The 18,800-nt window shown below is 53.6% G+C and overlaps 3 protein-coding genes across 3 annotated transcripts; 1 reads left to right on the forward strand and 2 right to left on the reverse strand.

Annotated features, from left to right (window-relative positions):
* Nucleotides 1-3,199: 3,199 nt before the first annotated feature.
* On the reverse strand, nucleotides 3,200-4,612 carry CkaCkLH20_09893 (zinc carboxypeptidase; the record flags this gene model as incomplete). Its single annotated transcript, XM_038892608.1, has 3 exons — nucleotides 3,200-3,816; nucleotides 3,872-3,986; nucleotides 4,040-4,612. 3 exons carry the CDS (start codon nucleotides 4,610-4,612, stop codon nucleotides 3,200-3,202), a joined length of 1,305 nt encoding a protein of 434 aa, XP_038742175.1.
* Nucleotides 4,613-6,421: 1,809 nt separating this feature from the next.
* On the forward strand, nucleotides 6,422-8,833 carry CkaCkLH20_09894 (signal transducer; the record flags this gene model as incomplete). The annotated part of the gene is made up of 1 exon (XM_038892609.1): nucleotides 6,422-8,833. The coding sequence occupies one exon, from the start codon at nucleotides 6,422-6,424 to the stop codon at nucleotides 8,831-8,833; it is 2,412 nt and encodes an 803-aa protein (XP_038742176.1).
* A 3,455-nt stretch (nucleotides 8,834-12,288) lies between these two features.
* On the reverse strand, nucleotides 12,289-13,582 carry CkaCkLH20_09895 (uncharacterized protein; the record flags this gene model as incomplete). Its single annotated transcript, XM_038892610.1, has 2 exons — nucleotides 12,289-13,389; nucleotides 13,442-13,582. The coding sequence occupies 2 exons, from the start codon at nucleotides 13,580-13,582 to the stop codon at nucleotides 12,289-12,291; spliced, it is 1,242 nt and encodes a 413-aa protein (XP_038742177.1).
* Between the last annotated feature and the right edge of the window lie 5,218 nt (nucleotides 13,583-18,800).

The raw sequence follows: 18,800 nt of genomic DNA on the forward strand, positions 1-18,800 counted from the left end.
TTCAGACTTGGTTTTGAAGAGTAAGTGCCGCTGCTATTCGATTCAGTGTAGAAGGTTTGAGTATACTGATGAAATTTGACATCGTCTATGTGGCAGTATGGCTTGTTGCGTGCGGTCTCTCAGTCCATGCCTCGGGCCGATATCAGGTACATCGCTTCTCCCGCTTCACGGTGACGGCGACGGCAGGAGTGGTAACAAGGGCGGTGGTGGCAGAGGGAGCAAAAGCAAGAAGAGGTACTTAGGCGATTGACGGTATTGTAAATTCTCGGAGACTTCTAGATAATCTTGATCTGCTTCCTGGGCAACGTTTTGACCCAGGCTTCAAGCGCCGCGATCCGACGGAAAGAGCACCGGAGCGACCCGATCCGCTTGTAGGTGCTGTCTTCAATATGACGCAACGCTAGACCCTGGAGCATCGGGCTATGAAAGTCATGAGCGCGTCTTGCTTCGTTGATTATTAAAACCAAAACCTTTCCTCGGTCATCTTCCATTGTGTCGAAGCTCACAAATCCGCTAGATGGGCCAGGACTTGACCAATGAACCACATGTTGAATCCCCTGCACGCTGTCCTCGCCTGCGTTCCAGCTGACCAGGTCTCGATAGTTGTGACTTTCGTCTTTAGGCGGTCGCAGTTCGAAAGTAATCATCGGGCCCTCTAGTACAATGCTTCCGCCAGTAACTTCCCCGGTGTCTATGCCGCCCTCGACAGTCTCAGTTTCCGCACGAATAACAGAACAGATCTGAGTGCGAGTGTAATGCAATCTCGCGTACTCCAGTACATCTAGTGCCCCTGGCTTCGCATCAAGACTCGCCCAAGACCAAGAGGGTGCTCGGTACTGTTCTGGCCTTTCTGCCGGTTTCAAGACCATCCACGTAAGGGAATTGGCAAGCTCTGCTTCCCAGAGGCCTGCCAGGTACTTGTGTTCTCCACATTGCAGGCTTTCAAGCTTTACTCTCAAGTCATTAGCCAAGCCAGAGAGAGCGACCAACTTATCACTAGGCTTGGTCAGTTTGCAGCCCGCATAGATATCGACAACTGAATTCCAGTCGGTGTAAACCTGCTCCAGCGAATTCTTGCGCGGGGATACTCCCGGGAAACCCAGCAATCCCTTCCAGAGAGAAGCATCGGGATGCTGCACGACATCATCAACATTGAGGATATCGAGTCCCTCGGGGTGGGTTTCGCAACACCGTGCTTGACGGCACTCCCAGAATAACTGCTTGGATCCGAAATGTAGAACCCGAGGGGCGAGCAACCTTTCCTGGAGGATCCAACCCCTTTCCAGCAGTGGCTCATTCTCAAAGGAACGACGCCAGCAATCATCCATTTCTCCAAAAGGTACGAATCGCCTTGGATTGCTGTCAACGTTCAACTTGATGTCCACTACACTGGGAATAACTGCTGCCGGCTCTCGATCAAAGAAACATCCTTCTTCGCTATTACTTGCTCCCAGTGCGGAAATGCTGATGAACCCGTTTTTATAGACGTGCTGCATCGACGAGGCCTCCATTTGCCAGTCGTCATCTGAGTCTTGGTATATGCAGAGCCGGTCGATCCACAGGTATTTGATGCCGAACCGCTCACAAATTGTTATTGCATCTCTGAAAGTCTTTGGCAGAATTTCGACGGACTGTTGTTGTGAAAGGTACCGCACAGTTGAGTTGAGCAGCTTGAGCGACTGCTTTGCGGTCTCCTTTCCCCAACAGTGGCTTAAAGTAATGTATCGTGAGCCTGCTGGGCATTTTGGTCCACTAACGAGACGGAAGAAGTGGCCATGAGCGGAATGAGTGAGCTCGAGAACTCTAGTTGGCATGTAACGATTTGAGGCTGGGAGTTGTTGGCACTTGTCGTGTGAGCTGGTGCAGGTTTCAACCCATCGTTTGACGATAGACCATGCTTGGTCAGACTCGGTTGACGCGCTGATGTCGAGATTGAGGCGACGATAATGACAAGAGTCTATATCTTCCTTAGCAAGTCTTGAAGCCACAATATCGAAAGACTGCCTCCTTACCATCACCTCCGACCGGTACAAACCATACCGGGTAGCCAACGTCATTGACATGGCCTGTAACCCACCGGATTTCCAGTTCCCACAAACTTCTAATTCCAAAACCATCGCGTATAACATAAAACACGATAAGATATCCTAGACTCCTGTGGTTTAAGTCCTCACCGCACCCATTTTCCTCGAAGTAAGTCTTGCAAATAAGGCAACCCTCTAGAATAGAACGCGAAAGCGAGTCTACGTCTTTGTGGTGGCCATAGATGTAGTTCTCGACTTCATGTAAATCTTCCTTTGGATTGTCCGTCTTGAAACGATCGAGTACCTCTGTAAATGGTAAGCACATGTTTACGTCAAGTTGGGAGATAGGTTTGTCAAGTCAACCTACGGGAATATTCAATCCATTCGTCTTCGCTAAGATACTCGTCAATCCGGGCGAGTCGATTTTCCGGCCGTCACATTCCTTCTAGAGCATCGCGACAGACTTGACAGAGCATGATGTTTGATGCGTCCGTTGATGGGCGTAGTTTCGGCTCGTGAGGCGGAACACATGTTTCTGCAGGATTACGAGCGGGGTTTCGATTCGAGTGAGATTGGGTCACCGAAAGGCCAAGTCCCCTGATTGTACTCCTCAAGCCTATTGGAAGGCTTGGGACCAACGAGACGCAGGCGCTTACGAGCTCAGTTAGAACGCAGCATTACCAGGCTTTGGATTGGTTGGTTCAGTTTCCGCAGCCTGCTCCTGCTGTACGTCATGTAGCCGTGTTATGCGTGGCTTCCAAAGACGAAAATGGGTCTTGGTAAGTGTGAAAGTTTGCTCTTAACTTATCAAGCCATAGGCTTCATCTAAATGGACTCGATGAATTTGCGCGCTTCAATGCGCACCGTTTGCGCCCTGTTGAGTGGGACGGCATCAGGGGCAGATAACCAGCTCATGGGCTCCGGTCCGGAGTCCTCCTATAACGGGCACTAATCGACAACGACAACAAGGACCACAACAAGCAGAAGGAAGATAACAATAAATTCAGCGACGAGGATAATACTGATAGCAACAAATAGCAGCCATGACGATGAGTGTGAATTTACTCCGGCGGGGATGTGATTTAGTCCCTCTTCATCTTCTCTGATTCTTGATATTGGAATTTGTCTGCAGCCAGACCGCAATGTATGCCTTAAGTTCCTATTCAATGGCTTTCCTATTCAACGGCTTTGAGGACATACTTGATGCCTTCCCAATGCTCCTTTACCGTAGGCCAGATAAATTCCGGGGGCAACACAAACCCTCCATCACCATTGGTCTTAGGCCTCAACTCAACGCTCCAAGAGTACGTCGCATTAAGAGCTCCGTGATGGAAGTCTCTCGCAGAACCAGTGGAGTAGTACAGAATCTCACACGAAGGTCCGACAAGATATTCCTCACCACTTGTCGCGTTGATGGTGGCCGCGTACCCTCCGCCAACGTCCCGCTGCGCCTGCAGATTCTTAGGCAGCACGTCAGGTTCGCAAGAGAAGCCCCAGGGGAGAAGGATGAGTTGCGAGTAACTGTGCCAGTCGATGAAGAGGCGGATGCCACCGGGAGTGGCTGCCAGCTTTCGGGAGAGAGCGGAGAGCACTACGTTCTCGGGAGTGTCGCCGGGACTGAGACCGCGGAAGGTCTGGCCGCAGGGGTCCGCGGAAACGCTGCCGTCCTCGAGAGGGTAGTCCCATTGGAAGTTCCAGTTGCGGTTGCCGTCAGTGCCGACGCAGGTTGTGTTGGAGCGCGGTTGACGGTTCTTGCGCCAGAGACGGTCTGTGGTCTGGGAATAGACGAAGCCTTCATGTGGTTAGCGAGATAACACAGCACGTAATCAACGGATATGTGAGCTTACCGTCCGGGTTGTGGAAGGGAACGATGTAAAAGTCATACGCGTCGAAGAATGCAGTGACGTTCTTGTCTCCAGACTTGTAGCCGTCGATGAGCTGGTAGGTCAAGTACTCGACTGTCTTCATAATTTGTCAGTCATTATGATTTTCACCAGCTCGTCGTGTCAACTAACCATCGTCGTGATCCATTCTCTGGCGTGAACAGTGCCGTGCCAAAGAACAATCGGCTTGTTCTCGGCCTTCTTTCCTCCCCAGAGTTTCAACCCAAAAATGTTGCGGCCCTCATGCGAAGCACCGATATCAAGCCATTCAGAGTTATTAGGAAACGCGGCGTGAAGTTCCTTCCAGTATTGAACGTGGTCATCATACGAGTGGTAAGAATCGAACCATGCCAGAGCCGGCAAGTCGCCTCTCTTGGTAAGGGGCACAGCTCGCTTGACCAGAGACTCTGCCTGGATTTGCTTGCCGAGATCCTTGCTAAGGAGTTTTGTCTCCAGACCCAACGCCTCAAAGCTGCCGACCTCGTTCGGCGGAACGGCTACCTCCATGGAGTCGCGCAGGTCAATGGAAGGGTAAGAAACCAGGCGAGACTCTAGATCGCTGGGGGCATTGGCCGTGGATACTCGATAGACGTGGTAGCCATCGTAGTTGACCTTTGAGTCTCGAGATGCAACGTTCGGGGTGGCCTGCAGGACCGAAGCCGCGGCCAACGGCGACAAAAGGCCGAGGACGATGTTGAGCTTCATCGCGAACTGCCACCGTGATGATCGTGCTGATAACGACGCCGAAGATGAACTTCTCAGCCAGTCCGGGGAAAAGATTCGGAGTGTGCCACTTTATATTAGGATGACCTCCTGATGCCCGGCGTCTTGTTTTCGACAGAAGCGGGTCAGGCAAAGACGTTGAACCCTCATCCCGACGATAAACTCAACGGGGTTAAAATGAGGGGTCAACTGTTGATAGACATGCACGCCAAGCCCGCGAAGCTTGGATGACGTCCCTGACTTCCGGAGGTAAGGGCAGCACTCGACAACAGTAATGAAATCGCATGGTTCGGCGTGTTGAAAGCGGCTTGGTGAGGCGATCGCGACGTCGTATGGAGATGCAGAGCTACTCCCAGAATAGTAGGTGCGAAGCACCTCGGGTTACTAAATGATTTCGACCCCTCGCAGTGTGAGTCTTGGCTGCGAGGATAACCGATCACGTAACAAATGTTGAATGACTTGGATAACCTTGAATCGCATTCTTAGAGAAAAGGTTAAAAGAACAGGGGTCAGATAGAAGAAGTGTTTGTCAGAGAGTAAAATATCATCAGCACACTTGTCTCGTCAATTATTGATGACTCAAGTGGTCTCTCCTGCTGATCAATCTCTCATCGTGATAGACTTGGACGTCAACTCTAAGACTTCATGCACGACAAGCCAACTCCAGTATTTGCAGCCGCTTTTAGTAAGGGTTCCTATATTTCTTGCATTTATGAGGAATGGCAAGACAAGCTGTTTGCTCTCTGTTCTCTCTTAGATGATTTTTTTTTGGGTCTTCAATCCAGTTTTACTTGAACATATTTTGGAGTTATCGTCCAGTCCAACTTGGTGCAGTGCCCTCGTTAGGTTATCTCGTAAATGAGCGACGCTCCTTTCCCATGAATCGCAGCGTAGTATTGATGTGAACGATGGAACCAATGCATGTTTGTGATATCCAATTGGAATCTTTGCCTGAGCCCCGACTATGCCTTCACCAGGTATCTCGACAGCCTCGTTAGAGCTTCCCGGAAGCATTGTCGAATTCACTTAATCCAGCGGCGGGACGGCCCCGGATCGGCCCCGGATGAACGGCCCCACTCTCTCGGCATCCGTTCCGTACCACAGTGCCGAAGCAGAATGACGAATGTTCTTCACTCTACACAATTGAACTTGGCCAATAATATTGATTTGTTCTTCGTCTTGAGTACCTTATTGAAGGGAAATACCAACCCGCTAGTACCGGTAACTGCTCACCATCAGAATTTATGTCCTAAAGGTTTTGCTTGATACACCTCAGCATCCGTATGTTATTTCTTTCATGGCACTGCCATTATTGCAGTTATTCGGTTCGTCTGAACAATAAAACTCTTCTCGATTTAGGTAACGCCATTGTGAGTAGGTAGGTTGGAGCTGGGCCGTACGTTGGAAGCCAACTCCGGTCGTGCGGCCGCTAAAACCCCCCACTAAGGTGCTCAGCGTCAAATACCTACCTAGCCACCCGCCAATTGGAATTCGTCCCCAGGCCTGTCATGTCAGTGCCCATACCAGAATGTCCCTTGAAGCTCAGCTATGGTCAGACGTCACAAGCACCTGTGACGGCCGCCACCTTTCCAGAATTTTTTTCTTCTCCAACGTCGACGCGTCTTGCATTTTCATCCGTAGTATTATTACCCGACAAAAAAAAATCGAATTCCTCGCGCCAAACACTTGCATCACGAATTCCTGACTACACACCTGTCGCAAAAGCTTGCCACGGCGGAGATGGGCTGAGGAACCCATTCGAACCTTTCGATACGGCTACCGAACAACGCGATGGCAGCGACCGAGAGCTCCAAACCCTCCTCGCGCGACGAGTCTTCGGACTCTGGCAGCGGCAGCGACAGCGAAAATGACACCCCAACGACAGTCGAATGGCTTGCTACCGGCCGTGCAAAGCGCTCCACTGCCGGTAACCGAATGAAATCGATGCTCGCCAACGAAGAACCCGATTCCGACCTCGAACTGTTGTTTGCCGAAGACGATAATGACGAAGGCTTCACCGATGTCGACGATGGCGGCTCCGACGTACAGATGGACTCGTCGTCCGACGACGAAGATGAGCAGAATCAGGGCGACGAGATGGAGGGAGAAAAGGAGCTTGAGAAGCAGGCCAGGGAGAAGAAGGCTGCAGCGCGAAAGCGCAAGGCACAGGACGCCATCCCGGCCAAGTTCAGGAAGAAGGTCCGCATCGACGCGAACCAGAACGTTGCACCAGCCCCGCGACCCAAGAAGAAATCCGAACGAACGAGTTGGCTGCCATCGCCTGCCGACATGCCCGTCCGTGCCTCACTCCGACAGACGACGGTGCTCAGTAAGGAGCAGTTGCACCTGCAGATGAAAGAGCGTGAAGCCAAGCGGTTGAAGCAGGTGGCCATCATGGAGAAGAAGGCCAAGAAGCTGGCAGAATCAAAGAAACCACCGATGACGCAAGCGGAGCGTCTCGCCGAGGCAGCCATCGTGGAGAAACGAAACTCGAAGTCACTGAACAGATGGGAAATCGCGGAGAAGGCCCGCGAGGAAGAACGGCTGGCCAAGCTAGCGGCGCTGAACAACCGCACACTCAAGGGTCCTGTTGTCACGTACTGGAGTGGCATAGGCGAGTGGGAACACCACCTGAAGCACGTGGGCAGGGTCGCCGAGGAAGAGAAACCAGTTCGCAAGAAGAGGGAGAAGAAGGAAAAACCAGACAAGGGCAAAGGCAAGGAGAAGGAGATGGAGAAGAAGGAGATGGAGAAGAAGGAAGGCGACTCGGCTGCGGCGACAGCTTCCACACCTGGACCTACGCCGTCAAAGACGCCTGATGGGCAGACAGACGCGAAAGCAAATGCCCCATCAATGCCGCCAGCTTCACTGGGCGCCGAGGCTTCTGAGCCGAATGCTACTCCCAAGGCGACTTCGCCAGTGACGCCGTCTCCGGCACCCACAGAGGCGACACCGATCGTGAAGACCGAAGACCGACCAAGCGCTACAGCACCACCTCCAATACCACCACCGCCGACCCTCTCGCCTGTGCCCCCTAAATCTGACGATAAGCCCAGACTGATGGCACCGCCGTCAATACCACCGCCTCCATTAATGGGCTCTTCAATGATGGCTCCTCCACCTATACCACCACCTCCAAAGCCTTCCGTCTTGGCAGCTCCTGTGCTCGCACCACCGGTCCTCGCTCCGCCATTGGGAGGTATACACCTTGGACAGCACAACTCGCTGCCCAAGTCCAACGTTCTCGCACCTCCCAATACCTCTCAGCATCAATCCCCTCTCTCCATGCCTGCTCCTCAGCCACCGGCATCAGCAAGACCGCCACCGCCTCCACAAGCACCTCTTCAACCAACTCAACCACGAGCTTCTCCCAAGATAGTACCTGCGGCAGCGATTTACTCCCAGTCTCCACCACCACCAGTGAAGCCTCCCGTGCTAGCGAAACCTCCTGTATCAACAAAGCCTACCGCCCTGGTAGTCCCGCCCGTCCCGGCAGACCCTCTCGCATCAGCCAAAGATCCCTCCGCACCCAAAGAGCCTCCCCCAAGCGAGGTTGCCCGCAACGCATTTATCCTTCGCAACTTCGATGAGGACCTCATCAAAGACAAGACAACTCAAACGCAGGTCCTCTTCGGACGACGTATGGACCGCATGGCGAAGCCAGCTCCCCGCCCTATCTGCGTCATCACAGCCCATCCGGCCCGCTACCGCGACCCTGCGACTGGTCTACCTTATTATGACGTTCGTGCTTACCGCGAAATCCAACGCCTCCGCCGCGGCGAATACAAATGGAGTAGTCTCCTCGGCGCATGGGTCGGCAGTTGCACTTATGCAGCCCGTGGGGTGCCGGAGAGATTCCTCAAAGGCGACGGCAAACCCAAGAACAAGCCTAAAGAAAAGGAGGTCAACAACGTCACCGACGTCACCAACGGGGAATCCGCCGAAAAGACTATCGAGAAACAGGAACCACAAGACGACAAGGTCACCTCGTCTCCGCAGAATCCGCAAGAAGGGAAAGATCAACCGGAAACGGTGACAGGAAAGCAAACGGTGGCAACTCCGTCGCCGTCTGCGCAACAGCCGCCGCAAGCGCCGCAGGCTCAGGTTCAGACGCCAGGCCAGACCCAGACTCAGGAAGCGAAACCGGCAGAGGCCGAACCTTCGCCGGCGCCGGTGGCCGCCTCGGTCGCGACGACGGCTTGAGTAATGGCACGCTCTGGTGGGTGTGCGCGCCTGAATAATGAAGGGCGGGAAAACGCTTAAAAACCTCAGACGCCCCGTATATAGGCTCCGACCGATCAGATCGGAACAAGACGCCGAAACAGGAACGGAGGTGAGGGACGGCGGAGTGGTGGGATTGGTGTGGATGGCGGGCCTTCGCATGAGGAAGCTTGTCCCGCCTGTTAACGCCTGTGATGAACCATTCTGGTCTGTACTTTTAGCTATACTATCGTATGTAACAATACCCCCGGGCACTCTTTGGAGTCAGGTCCCTGAAGTCTCGAGAATGACCTCGAACAACACACATTCTGCTTCAACTTTGGCCGCCGCATCCTCAGTATTGTGTGATCTCCAACGTGTCACATAAAGACGCCAAACATCAAAACACCAGTTTACCAGCTTCACGAACCGCTCTCATACATCCACACAACAACCTTAAAGGCCCCGTCGGAGCACTTTTGGGCCCAAAAGTGAGAGTGATGGTGGGCTGGCCGCGCAAAAGCTAGACGGTCCTCCGGCCGGAGATGTGTCGGGCCCGGAGACATGCTGTAAGGAGACCATTCATGACCTCTCGTCTATAACATAACGAGTATTAAGGGGGTGACGAAGCCAAACCGGGAGTCGTAAGAGAGTCAGAAGAAGGGGCAGACGAGGGACGCGACTGACAAGTCGGGGAGCCCAGCATGAAAAACGTTAAAAATTGAATTGTCTTGGAATCGGTAGTTGAGGGTGTGGTGTACCTTACTTACAAGTGGTTTAGTCTTTCTCTCCCAGGAGAGAGGAAGAATGGGGTTGGACGGTCCTTCTCATGTGATGGGACGGTTTCCGATTCTTCAGGCCAGGCACGAAGTTTGTTTTTTCCCTGGGCTGGCTGGTCGCCTCGTTGTCGGTTTCCATTGCCCTGTATCCATCCCCTTCTTCTTTTTCGTCTCGACTTTCCGTCCACACACACTTACACACTTACACACTCAGTCAACACGCAGGTCAAGAGTCTGTTTGTCTGCTCCATTACTCGTGTATACCGACTCTATCCCGGGTAAGCATAGTCAGGCACGGGAAGATCAGGAGGGTGGAGGGCACAGGCAGCATCAACTTTGGGAAGAGGTAAAGTTCTTCCACACACCATCTTCTCTGTCGACATTGATGTTACGTACGCACACCGCGTGCGCGCTCCTCTGCTTCGGTGTACACGGACGCATGGACACAACTCTAACCTCGTCCTCCATCAAAGCACCACACTTACACCACACATACATACCTACCGCATAGCAACACACGCAGGCACACCCGTGACCTGAACCCATGACACCACTTCATCTCTAAAAATCTCTCCATCCCAAGCTTTCGGGTTCGATATCGGATTCCCGTCCTCCCCCTACCATCCGTCCTTCTCGACCACTCGTCCGTCTACACTAGAAGACACCCACCCGCTTCCATCGGACGACTTCATCAACACCAGAAGCGGAAAGGCGCGAGGCTTACCTCTCAGTCCATCCAATCCTCTTCCTGTTCCTGTTTGTTTTCGCCCAGGGCGAACTTGCGAGCCATTTACCCGTCTTGGCGGGGCATCCTCTCACTCAACCAGAGAGAGGGACAGACAGACAGCCCCGAGAAGCAAGACCGGACGAAGAGAAGATTGAAGCAGCACGATTGGCTTGTCTATCTAGTAAACTCGCAGGACCGCTGTAATGCTCGCGGACGAATTTCGAACCATCTTCCCCCCTTCCCCCATCTCTCGGCCGTGAGTTATGCTGCCTTTCGTAGCTTTCCATTCGAGAGGCCGGCCGGCCGACACAAAACACACACAAAGTACAGCACTTATGTCCTCGCGAATAAGAGATCATGTCGTCACCAACCTGTAACCCGGCCGAGAAAACGTACGAGAGAGAACCCTCCACGAGGCCTTCATGTTCCAATAACGCCATTCCTGTTATGCCTCCCTTTCCCCTCCCCCCTTTCAATTCCATCTGCCGCGAACCCCGCGCCTCACGATGAGCGCACTAATGCAATGCATGTCGACGACTCGCGGGCGTAAGAGAGGGGGGATTGTGGGTGAAATCCGGTTATTCGAAGCATCGCGAAGGTTGGAATGTGATGTGAACAATTCACTCCGATTTGCTGAAATGCTCCTTTTCCATGCCACCGAGTAATGGGCAAAACCCACGACGACCTCCCCTGACTTCCTCCTCCTCCTCCTTTCGGCGACCTCCCACTGAGAGTAAAGTACGCGTGCCAAAATCCTAAACAATCCCACCTTACTACGTTAAAAGAAACTAAACTTTTCCATCATCTCGATCTCTCGTCCGCATGAACAAGTAATTCTGCCTCTTCAGCCGCCCAGCCCACCTCTTACACAACTGCCCGCCGCCCGGTTCCTGACTAAGGAAAGGGCCGTGTGGATGCGGCGGGTGATGGCTAAGCTTCTTTCACGGTTTGATGTTCCTCCAACACTAACAGCCGACGCGGGGAAAACCCGTATGTAAGGTTAAGACAAGAGTGAGGGTGTACCACCTTAGGTATGTATGGGGGACTCGAACACCGCCGAGCCTCATGTTCGCCCGTGCAGACAACCCACAAGTCTTGCCCGTGAAACCTGTTTGTGAGGAAAAAAAGCGTCTTGGCCTCTTCTTTCTTGTCTGTCTGTCTGTTTCGTCGCAAGACGAGAACGGCAGCATCTATTTTCGAAAGAGGAAGCGCTTTGAAGCCAAGTTTTTTTCTGACGAGAGGCTGTGTTGCTACCCCTGAGAAACCTTGGCGTATTGGCAAAACACGTGCGCACGAGAACATACGTGTGTGTGTGTTGTTGAAGATGTCACGAGGAGAGATCACGATGGTTTGGAAAAGTGAAGTTTTCTTGAGTCATTGCAGATGTTTCATTGGGTCATCTAACGAATAATACGTCGTTCCAAATGGCACATCTCCGCCAAGTTCCATCGCCAAGGGCTTCGTACGGCTACTTTTCCAGTCAACAGTCCCAGCTTGCCTGAAAGCCGCAACAGAAGATGTTCGACCAGATACTCCAAACACCATATGCCGTGTCGTGACCAACTTTTTGCGCCCAAATCCACCAGCCCCAGGTACGTTTCCTGTGAACTCTCCATCCCATTTTCCCCGATATCGCTCAAAATGTCCACTCCGTAAAGCGCCGTCGGCGTGATAGCCGTCCCCGTGAGTGGTAGTTGTAAAAGGGGGATTTGAAAATGGGTATATCTCTTTCCGGAACTCCGTTTCAAAATTCATGTCCGCCGTCTGTTTCCGTGCTAGCGACGTGATGGCGCTGCTTGAGAGATGCTCAACGCCCCATCTCGATGGATGGGCGGAGCAGGTGCGAAATGCAACCTAGTTGTGAACTGTAATAGCTTTGTCTATATGACCTTGCTGTAGTTGAAGTATTGTCTGTAGTGATCCATATGTCGGACCACTCGAGGTGCCTGTACTCAGACACCTTTTCCTCGGATGATGTCGACCATCCAGCCCATCTCATTGACCAAGTCATCAAGCTGGTTGTCGACAGGTGCGGACACTACAGTAGTGACACCAGGGTGATTTTTGATACCGGGTGCGCGGGGCAAGCTGTAGTTCTGCTCCAAAGATGGCTTTCTTGATCCAGGGAGCGACAGTGGCTGGACATAGTTGGCGTCGCTCTCGTTCGAGTAGCGATCATCGTCGGTGGAGTCGTAGAATGAAGGTGCCTCATCCTCAGGGGATATGGGCTCCACGGAAGAGGCGATGCTCGAGTCGGATGAGAAAGAAAACCGGGAAGCTGGAGGAATTTCCGCGAGTTCCTTGACAGGCAAGGGAGGGAGAGGCGAGTATTTCTTCTCGCGTGTGAGGACCTTGGCATTGCTGACTGCGGGCATGCTGCTGTCGGAGTGGCAGCGCTTGAAGGGTGGCGGCGAAAGGCTGGTGGTGTAGTGGTTGATCTCAGACAGGGCTGAAGAGGCGAAGTTCTCGTCGTCCTCATTCTCCTCGACGATATCGTCCGGGATAAGGATAGTAGGCCTGTCCTCGTTGCTCCTGGCGAATGGATTGTCATCTGAGAGAAAGCGACGCAAGCTCTCGGGGGAGAGGTCGCGGGTGCGGCTGCCGTCCGAAGACGAGTCGCTCCTATAGTCGTCGAACTGAGAGGACGAGTAGGGAGATACTGGGCGCTCGTCGTCATCATCCATCTGTCGACCTCTGTCGGTGCTGCGGCTTGTGGTTGGCTTCCTTGAGAAAAGGCGGCGCCAAGTTGGTGGTGGTGATGTGGAGCCAGACCGTGGGAGAGCTCTCGAGGGTGTCGCAGCAGGAGCAGAGCCAAGTCGCTGGTGAGGGCTTCCGGGAATTGGTGGTGGAGGTCGCGGGGTGATGAACTTGTCTTCCGGGCTCATGGTCCTGTACTCGCTGTGGTAGAGGGAACCAAGCGAGGCGCTTCGCTGGCGCTCGGCCATCTCGTATGGTACATCCAGGGTGTTCACTGTTTGTCCAGGGAGGTAAGGACACTGAGTAGTTGCTGGTTGCGCCGGGTTGTAAGTCTCGTGGTTGCCATCGACCTCGTACTAAAGAGGATTAGCAAACCCAACCGCCCAATTGCTCCCAGTTACTACTCACGTAGTAGTAGTAGGTGTTGCCCATCTTCAAACCACCGTTACGCTTCTTGTCCCTTGCGCTGAACTCGTCGTCAATGGTGATGTCGTTGAAGGTGTGGCATCCGCGCCATTGGCCGCGGTCTCGTCGAATGTCTCTCTCCATTGTGTACGGTTTGCTGAAATTGTCCCAGGAACCAACCAAGTGTACTGATCTTACGGTCGGGTGGGTTTGGCTGTAAGTCGCTTGCATTAGCGTGATGTAGACGTGGGGATGCTAGATCATTATATATCAAGAGCTCTGGAAGGTGTTGACGGTGTTTTGAGACCGTGTAAGCCGCCAGCCACTAGGCTTACGCCGAGCAACAGACTTGGGTCCCTGTCCTTGGCATCCCCCGTAAGCGGACGAGGTGCCGACCGACCAAGCTCGGCGATACTTTTGGCTTTGGCAGACGTTTGACGGAGTCCTCGGGAGGTTGCCGTTGGGCTCATGATGGAGGGTGGAAAGATGAGGAACGGGCGCAAGCCAGGGCCGGGGAGGCAGGGCATAGCATAGTCCAATATAAACTTTTCCATCCGACAATGTTCGAAACATGAGCCCAAGCAGTTGGTTAAGCACAGCCAAACAAACTTCGGCGGCGGTCCCCGAATGCCCTCCCCGACTCTTTGGGGAAGGTGAAGAGACTATGAAATGCTAAATGAGGAGAGGCGACGAACTTTCGCCAACCTGGTACACGCTGCGACGGAGGGATTGGGCGAGGCGTAGTGGTACAGGGCGATGGGACGAGGGGTGAAGCTGTTACTGTGACCATACACACAATTATGCGAGTTCGAATGAAGGTACGTAGATTGTCGATTAAGGTCTGTCGCGAAAGCGACGGCGAGTAATTCGACCAGCGAACGGAAGACAGAAACGAAAGCGAACGATATGAATGACCAATGGCCCTGATGAAAAAACTCACAGCATGAAGGTGAAGAGAGTCGTGGTAGGGTCCATGGCTGGAATGGGTTGGGCAGAGCCCAAGTAGAAGAATGCGGGAGTATGTCTCAATTAATGGAAAAGCTGCAGGCAGCGCCGCACCGCAGTAGGTATGTTGTTGGTCTGGTCGAAAGGCTTGGTATTTCCACCTCTGGCGTGTTGGTCCGGCCGGTACGGTGTAAGTCGACTTGGCCGGCGTTGGTTGGAATACCAGAGTCGGATTTGATATCAGTGAAACACCAGGAGCATTCCCATTCTGTCCGAATAAACGCAGAGCAGGTCCCGTTCGAGGGTAGGCAAGGCAGATTTGAAATTGACGGGGTGGGTTATCAACCAATGGAGAGGAGGGGATGTGCGTGGAAGCGCCGTGACGGCCGTCTGGATGGGCGAGGTCGATCGTTGACTGGTGAGCGCTTAGAGAAACAAGCGGGCGGGCCTTGGGTGTGCCGCAAGAGGCAGGACGGCAACGCAGGTACGGTTCTAGGTTTGGAAACAGGCGAGGTAACGGAGGAATTGATGTTTTCGAGAAGCGTGTTAGAGGTTGAGATGTAAGTCAGGTACCCGTCGAGACTGGATTGGTCGTCGGGGATGTCTTGGTTTTGGTGGTTTGGGCTCGGTGTCCGGAGGGTGGGTGGGAGGTGAGGAGAGTTTCCTCCAAGTCGCTCTCTAATATATGTGAACCTCGGACGGGACTGGGGAACGTCTCGAGAACCTTGAAGTAAATGGAACGGAGGGCTGTATTGTTTTTGAGGTACCGTGAGCTGAAGCAGTAGCGCGGGTGAGAGAATAATTGGACGGTGGTAACAGAAACGTGCCCCGGTAGCCAGTCAAGGCAGCTGAAGACGAAGGCAGAACCAGGGTCTCCCAGACTATTTGAATGGCCTTCTCTGGCGCTAGCATGAGGTAAACCAGATCAAGAACGGGTGGACTCGGTGGATTCTGTGGGTTTTGGCTGCTCTTTTCTTGCATCTGGCGGCGTTGAGCCACCGAAAGCCCCTCCAGCAATTCCGCGAGACCCGTCGACCCTGGTTGAGGAGGCGTTGGATGGTGAAGCCAAGCGGCATCAAAATCGGCCAAGTCGGGCATGGGTCCGGACCAGATTGGGGGCAAGCTGGAGTCTTAGCCGGGATGGGTTGGTGGCTTCGAGCTGACAGAGACGGCCAAGATGCAGAGGCCTTTGGGTCTTTAAGGGGAGCAGGCGACCTTTCCTGACGCAGCTCGGTAGCGGACGAAGCAAATGCGTCTTCTTGTTGTTGGCGACAGTTCTGAAAGGAGCATCAGGTCGCGGCAGTGTGCAGATTGATGGTACTCGTACGCAGTGAGAGTACTCCCGTCCGTACCTTGGTTCATGCAACGCGCTAATATGGCCAGGGCTAGCGAAGCCTCGTCAGGCCATGTGGGTGTCCTTGTTCGAGGTTGAGTGCCGGGTGCAGCAGCAGGGGGATGCTGCCGTGTGGGCGAATCGATTGGGTGACGATTCTTTAATTAAGGTCCATCGATGTAAGGTACCGCAGAATAGGGATTGGCCAGAGGGCAGAGTGGACTGTGGTCCTCAGTGACGGAGGATTGTTGTAATGTTGACATTGTTGGTGCAGGGCAACAGCAGCTGTTGTTGGGTGACGGTGAGGGACCGCTTCGTCACTCCTGAGCCTGAATTATTCCTTGCGCCATGGCCATGGGTCAGGGGAATAATCTGAGCGGGAGGGCGTAGTCAGAGGGCTGAAGCGTGAGATCGTATGAGAGAATGGACGGCCGAGGGTAAAAGGAAGGATGATGAAGCAGAAGAAAAGAGCATAGCAGCAGATTACTGCAAGGTAATTGTCAACCCAGGAGGAAATCGAGTATCTGATTGGACATTAATTGACAACCTCTTCACTTTACTTGCATCGTACTGAAGTGCCTGCCTGCACTGACAGAGGGCTTAGGCGCGACATGCGCGTACCTTTACCTTCCTGCCAGACGGAAGGAACTATTCCTGCCTCAGCTGCAGGCGCACCTGCCTGCACTGGACCTGCCTGCACCAACAACCAACACCGTCTGCCATATTTGGAAGCATCCAGCATCAAGCACCGCCTTCCCGCATCAGAAAATTGTCTGCCTGTTGACCGCAGTGCATGCAGGCCAGGCAGTAACAAACTGAAGGTCCCTAGGATGAAGTTCCTGCGTCTTACATCTTACCTCAGCCAAAACGACAAACGACGCAACTGTGAGTACGGGCCACCCCCGGTCGGAATGCATGCGGGACGGAAAACGGTGGTTGGCGTGAACTTACGCGAACTTCAAACTTGCGAGTAGGAAGGTGCACCACGAAGACGAAGACGAAGGCATCAGGGTTTGAGAATTCGAGTGTACCTGCCCTAATTCCTCTCAACAACATCTTGAGCACTTGGCGAGCCGTGACAGCCCAGGCTCGATCAATCTCGGTGCGGCCAAGACGTGGAGTCCCGCGCCGAACCCGTCCCCGTCTCCAGTCGTCCGCTTCTTTCGTAGGAAGTACCTGGCTTCAGCGCCAGTGCTTCCCGTCCGTCCCCGATCACACTTTGGACGACAAAGCTACGACACCTTCAAACAAGCAACGGCACGGCACCTTCTCCACCATTCCAAACTGCTCGGCTTCAGCACGCAACATCTGTGCTGTGCTTGAGCATGAAAAACCGACCTCACATTTCCAATTCATCCGTACTGCTTACTTCATGACGTCCTCTGCCGGATTGACGGCAGTGGCAGCTCTTGGCTTTGGGATCGTTCCATCTGTCATGTCGTGGCCTCTCTGTTATGGTGAGTCCTTGAACGGCCGTTGATGTTGTGGTCCAGACTAACAAGAGTCAGTTCCATCAATGCCACCTACCGACCCTCAATCCATACAACCCATCATGACCCGGCAGAAGCAGGACAACCACATTGTCCGTTGCGCCGATGAAAGGTGCCATTCGGCCTTCAACCTCGATTGCCGTCCGTTGCATTGTTGCATCGCTGTACCCAACACCATGGTCTGCTGACTTTCGCCATTACGATCCTGCCTTCGACCGGCCATGTCTCACTCTCCAACATGGCATCTTGTGAGCTACTGCCCAACCACTGTCACCGGCCCCTGTCGCTCCCGTCGCATTTGGGCTGCTCACGGACGATGCTGTCATCAGCCCTCAGCCATCGAGACGCATTAGGAGCCGCCAGTCTAGATCGGACCTGCGCCGAACTGGAATCCGTCGACGGGGGACTTGAGCTTCAGAACCACACTACGGTCCGGATCTTGACAGGCGTTCAGACCAATCCTGCCCTACATCTCCGCTGTGGAGCCGAACCTGCAGCCACATCATCGCACCGCGCTAAAGACCTGCAAGGCCACCTGCAGAACCCTGCATGTCTTTGTGCTGTTCGCAATTCGCATCCGGAACAACGGCCAGTCATCGTCATCTTTCCATTCTGATGCCATTCTGGCCACTGCATGGCTTCACTCTAGTTGCCTTCTAACACTGCTCTAGCGCCGTCTTGGTCACACTGGTAGAGCAACCGCTGAATACCGATCTAGACTGCCAACTGCCGACTGGATGCCAGCACAAAGCCACGGTGGCATCGCCGACTTCAACGCTGATTGCTGCAGGCGGCGATTGTACTGGTCTCAACGAGGATCAAAACGATGCCACATCATCTCACCTACGCTGGCCATCGCGATGCCTCCGCGAAATGCCCCTTCCAATGCGCTCTCCGTTTGCGTCTCAGCACAGACGCGAGGCGCTCAATATTTGTTGATATGATTGCCGAAAGCGATGTCAAATTTCCCCAGACCTCACGATGCTCCATGCTCGAGGCCGAATTCGTCAACGTGATGCCTGCAAGGCACGTACGCCCGTATCTCTTCTTCATGCGACCTGCCGCCCGGCCGAGATCTCGTGATTGAGGACTCGCAGACCGCTGCCGACCGTCGACTATGAAGTCGGCGATACCTCAAACACATCTGAGCTGCCCAATCATGCTCGAGTCACATCTCCGACAGAATCATCTCAAGCCCGTCACCCTGGTCTCAGAGCTTAACTCTAATCTCAGACAGAACAATAATACAGCTCGTTATCGGCGTTAGGCTGTAGAGCACTCGGCCGGGCTGATCAGTTCCACGCCCGTTCCGTTTCTTGCCAATGCTTATCATTTACACCTTACGGCCGACTCGATATTCGTCTCGACTTGACTCGAGGGCAGCGTTTACCTTTTTGACGATTTCTCAAACAGGCTGAAGAAGGCGATAGCGCCGCACGACTGCCTCTGTGCTCCTTGCGCCAACAACTTGGGGTTCGACTTGACTCGGCTTCAGTCTCTCCACGTCGCAGGAAACATACCTGTCGCGTCTTCAGTTCGTCCCTACTGCCGCTTCTTGCACTTCACCCCACGCGCGGTGTGTTCCCGTCTGAGC

This window comes from Colletotrichum karsti, assembly GCF_011947395.1.
Source record: "Colletotrichum karsti strain CkLH20 chromosome Unknown Scaffold36, whole genome shotgun sequence".
Lineage (NCBI taxonomy): Eukaryota > Fungi > Ascomycota > Sordariomycetes > Glomerellales > Glomerellaceae > Colletotrichum > Colletotrichum karsti.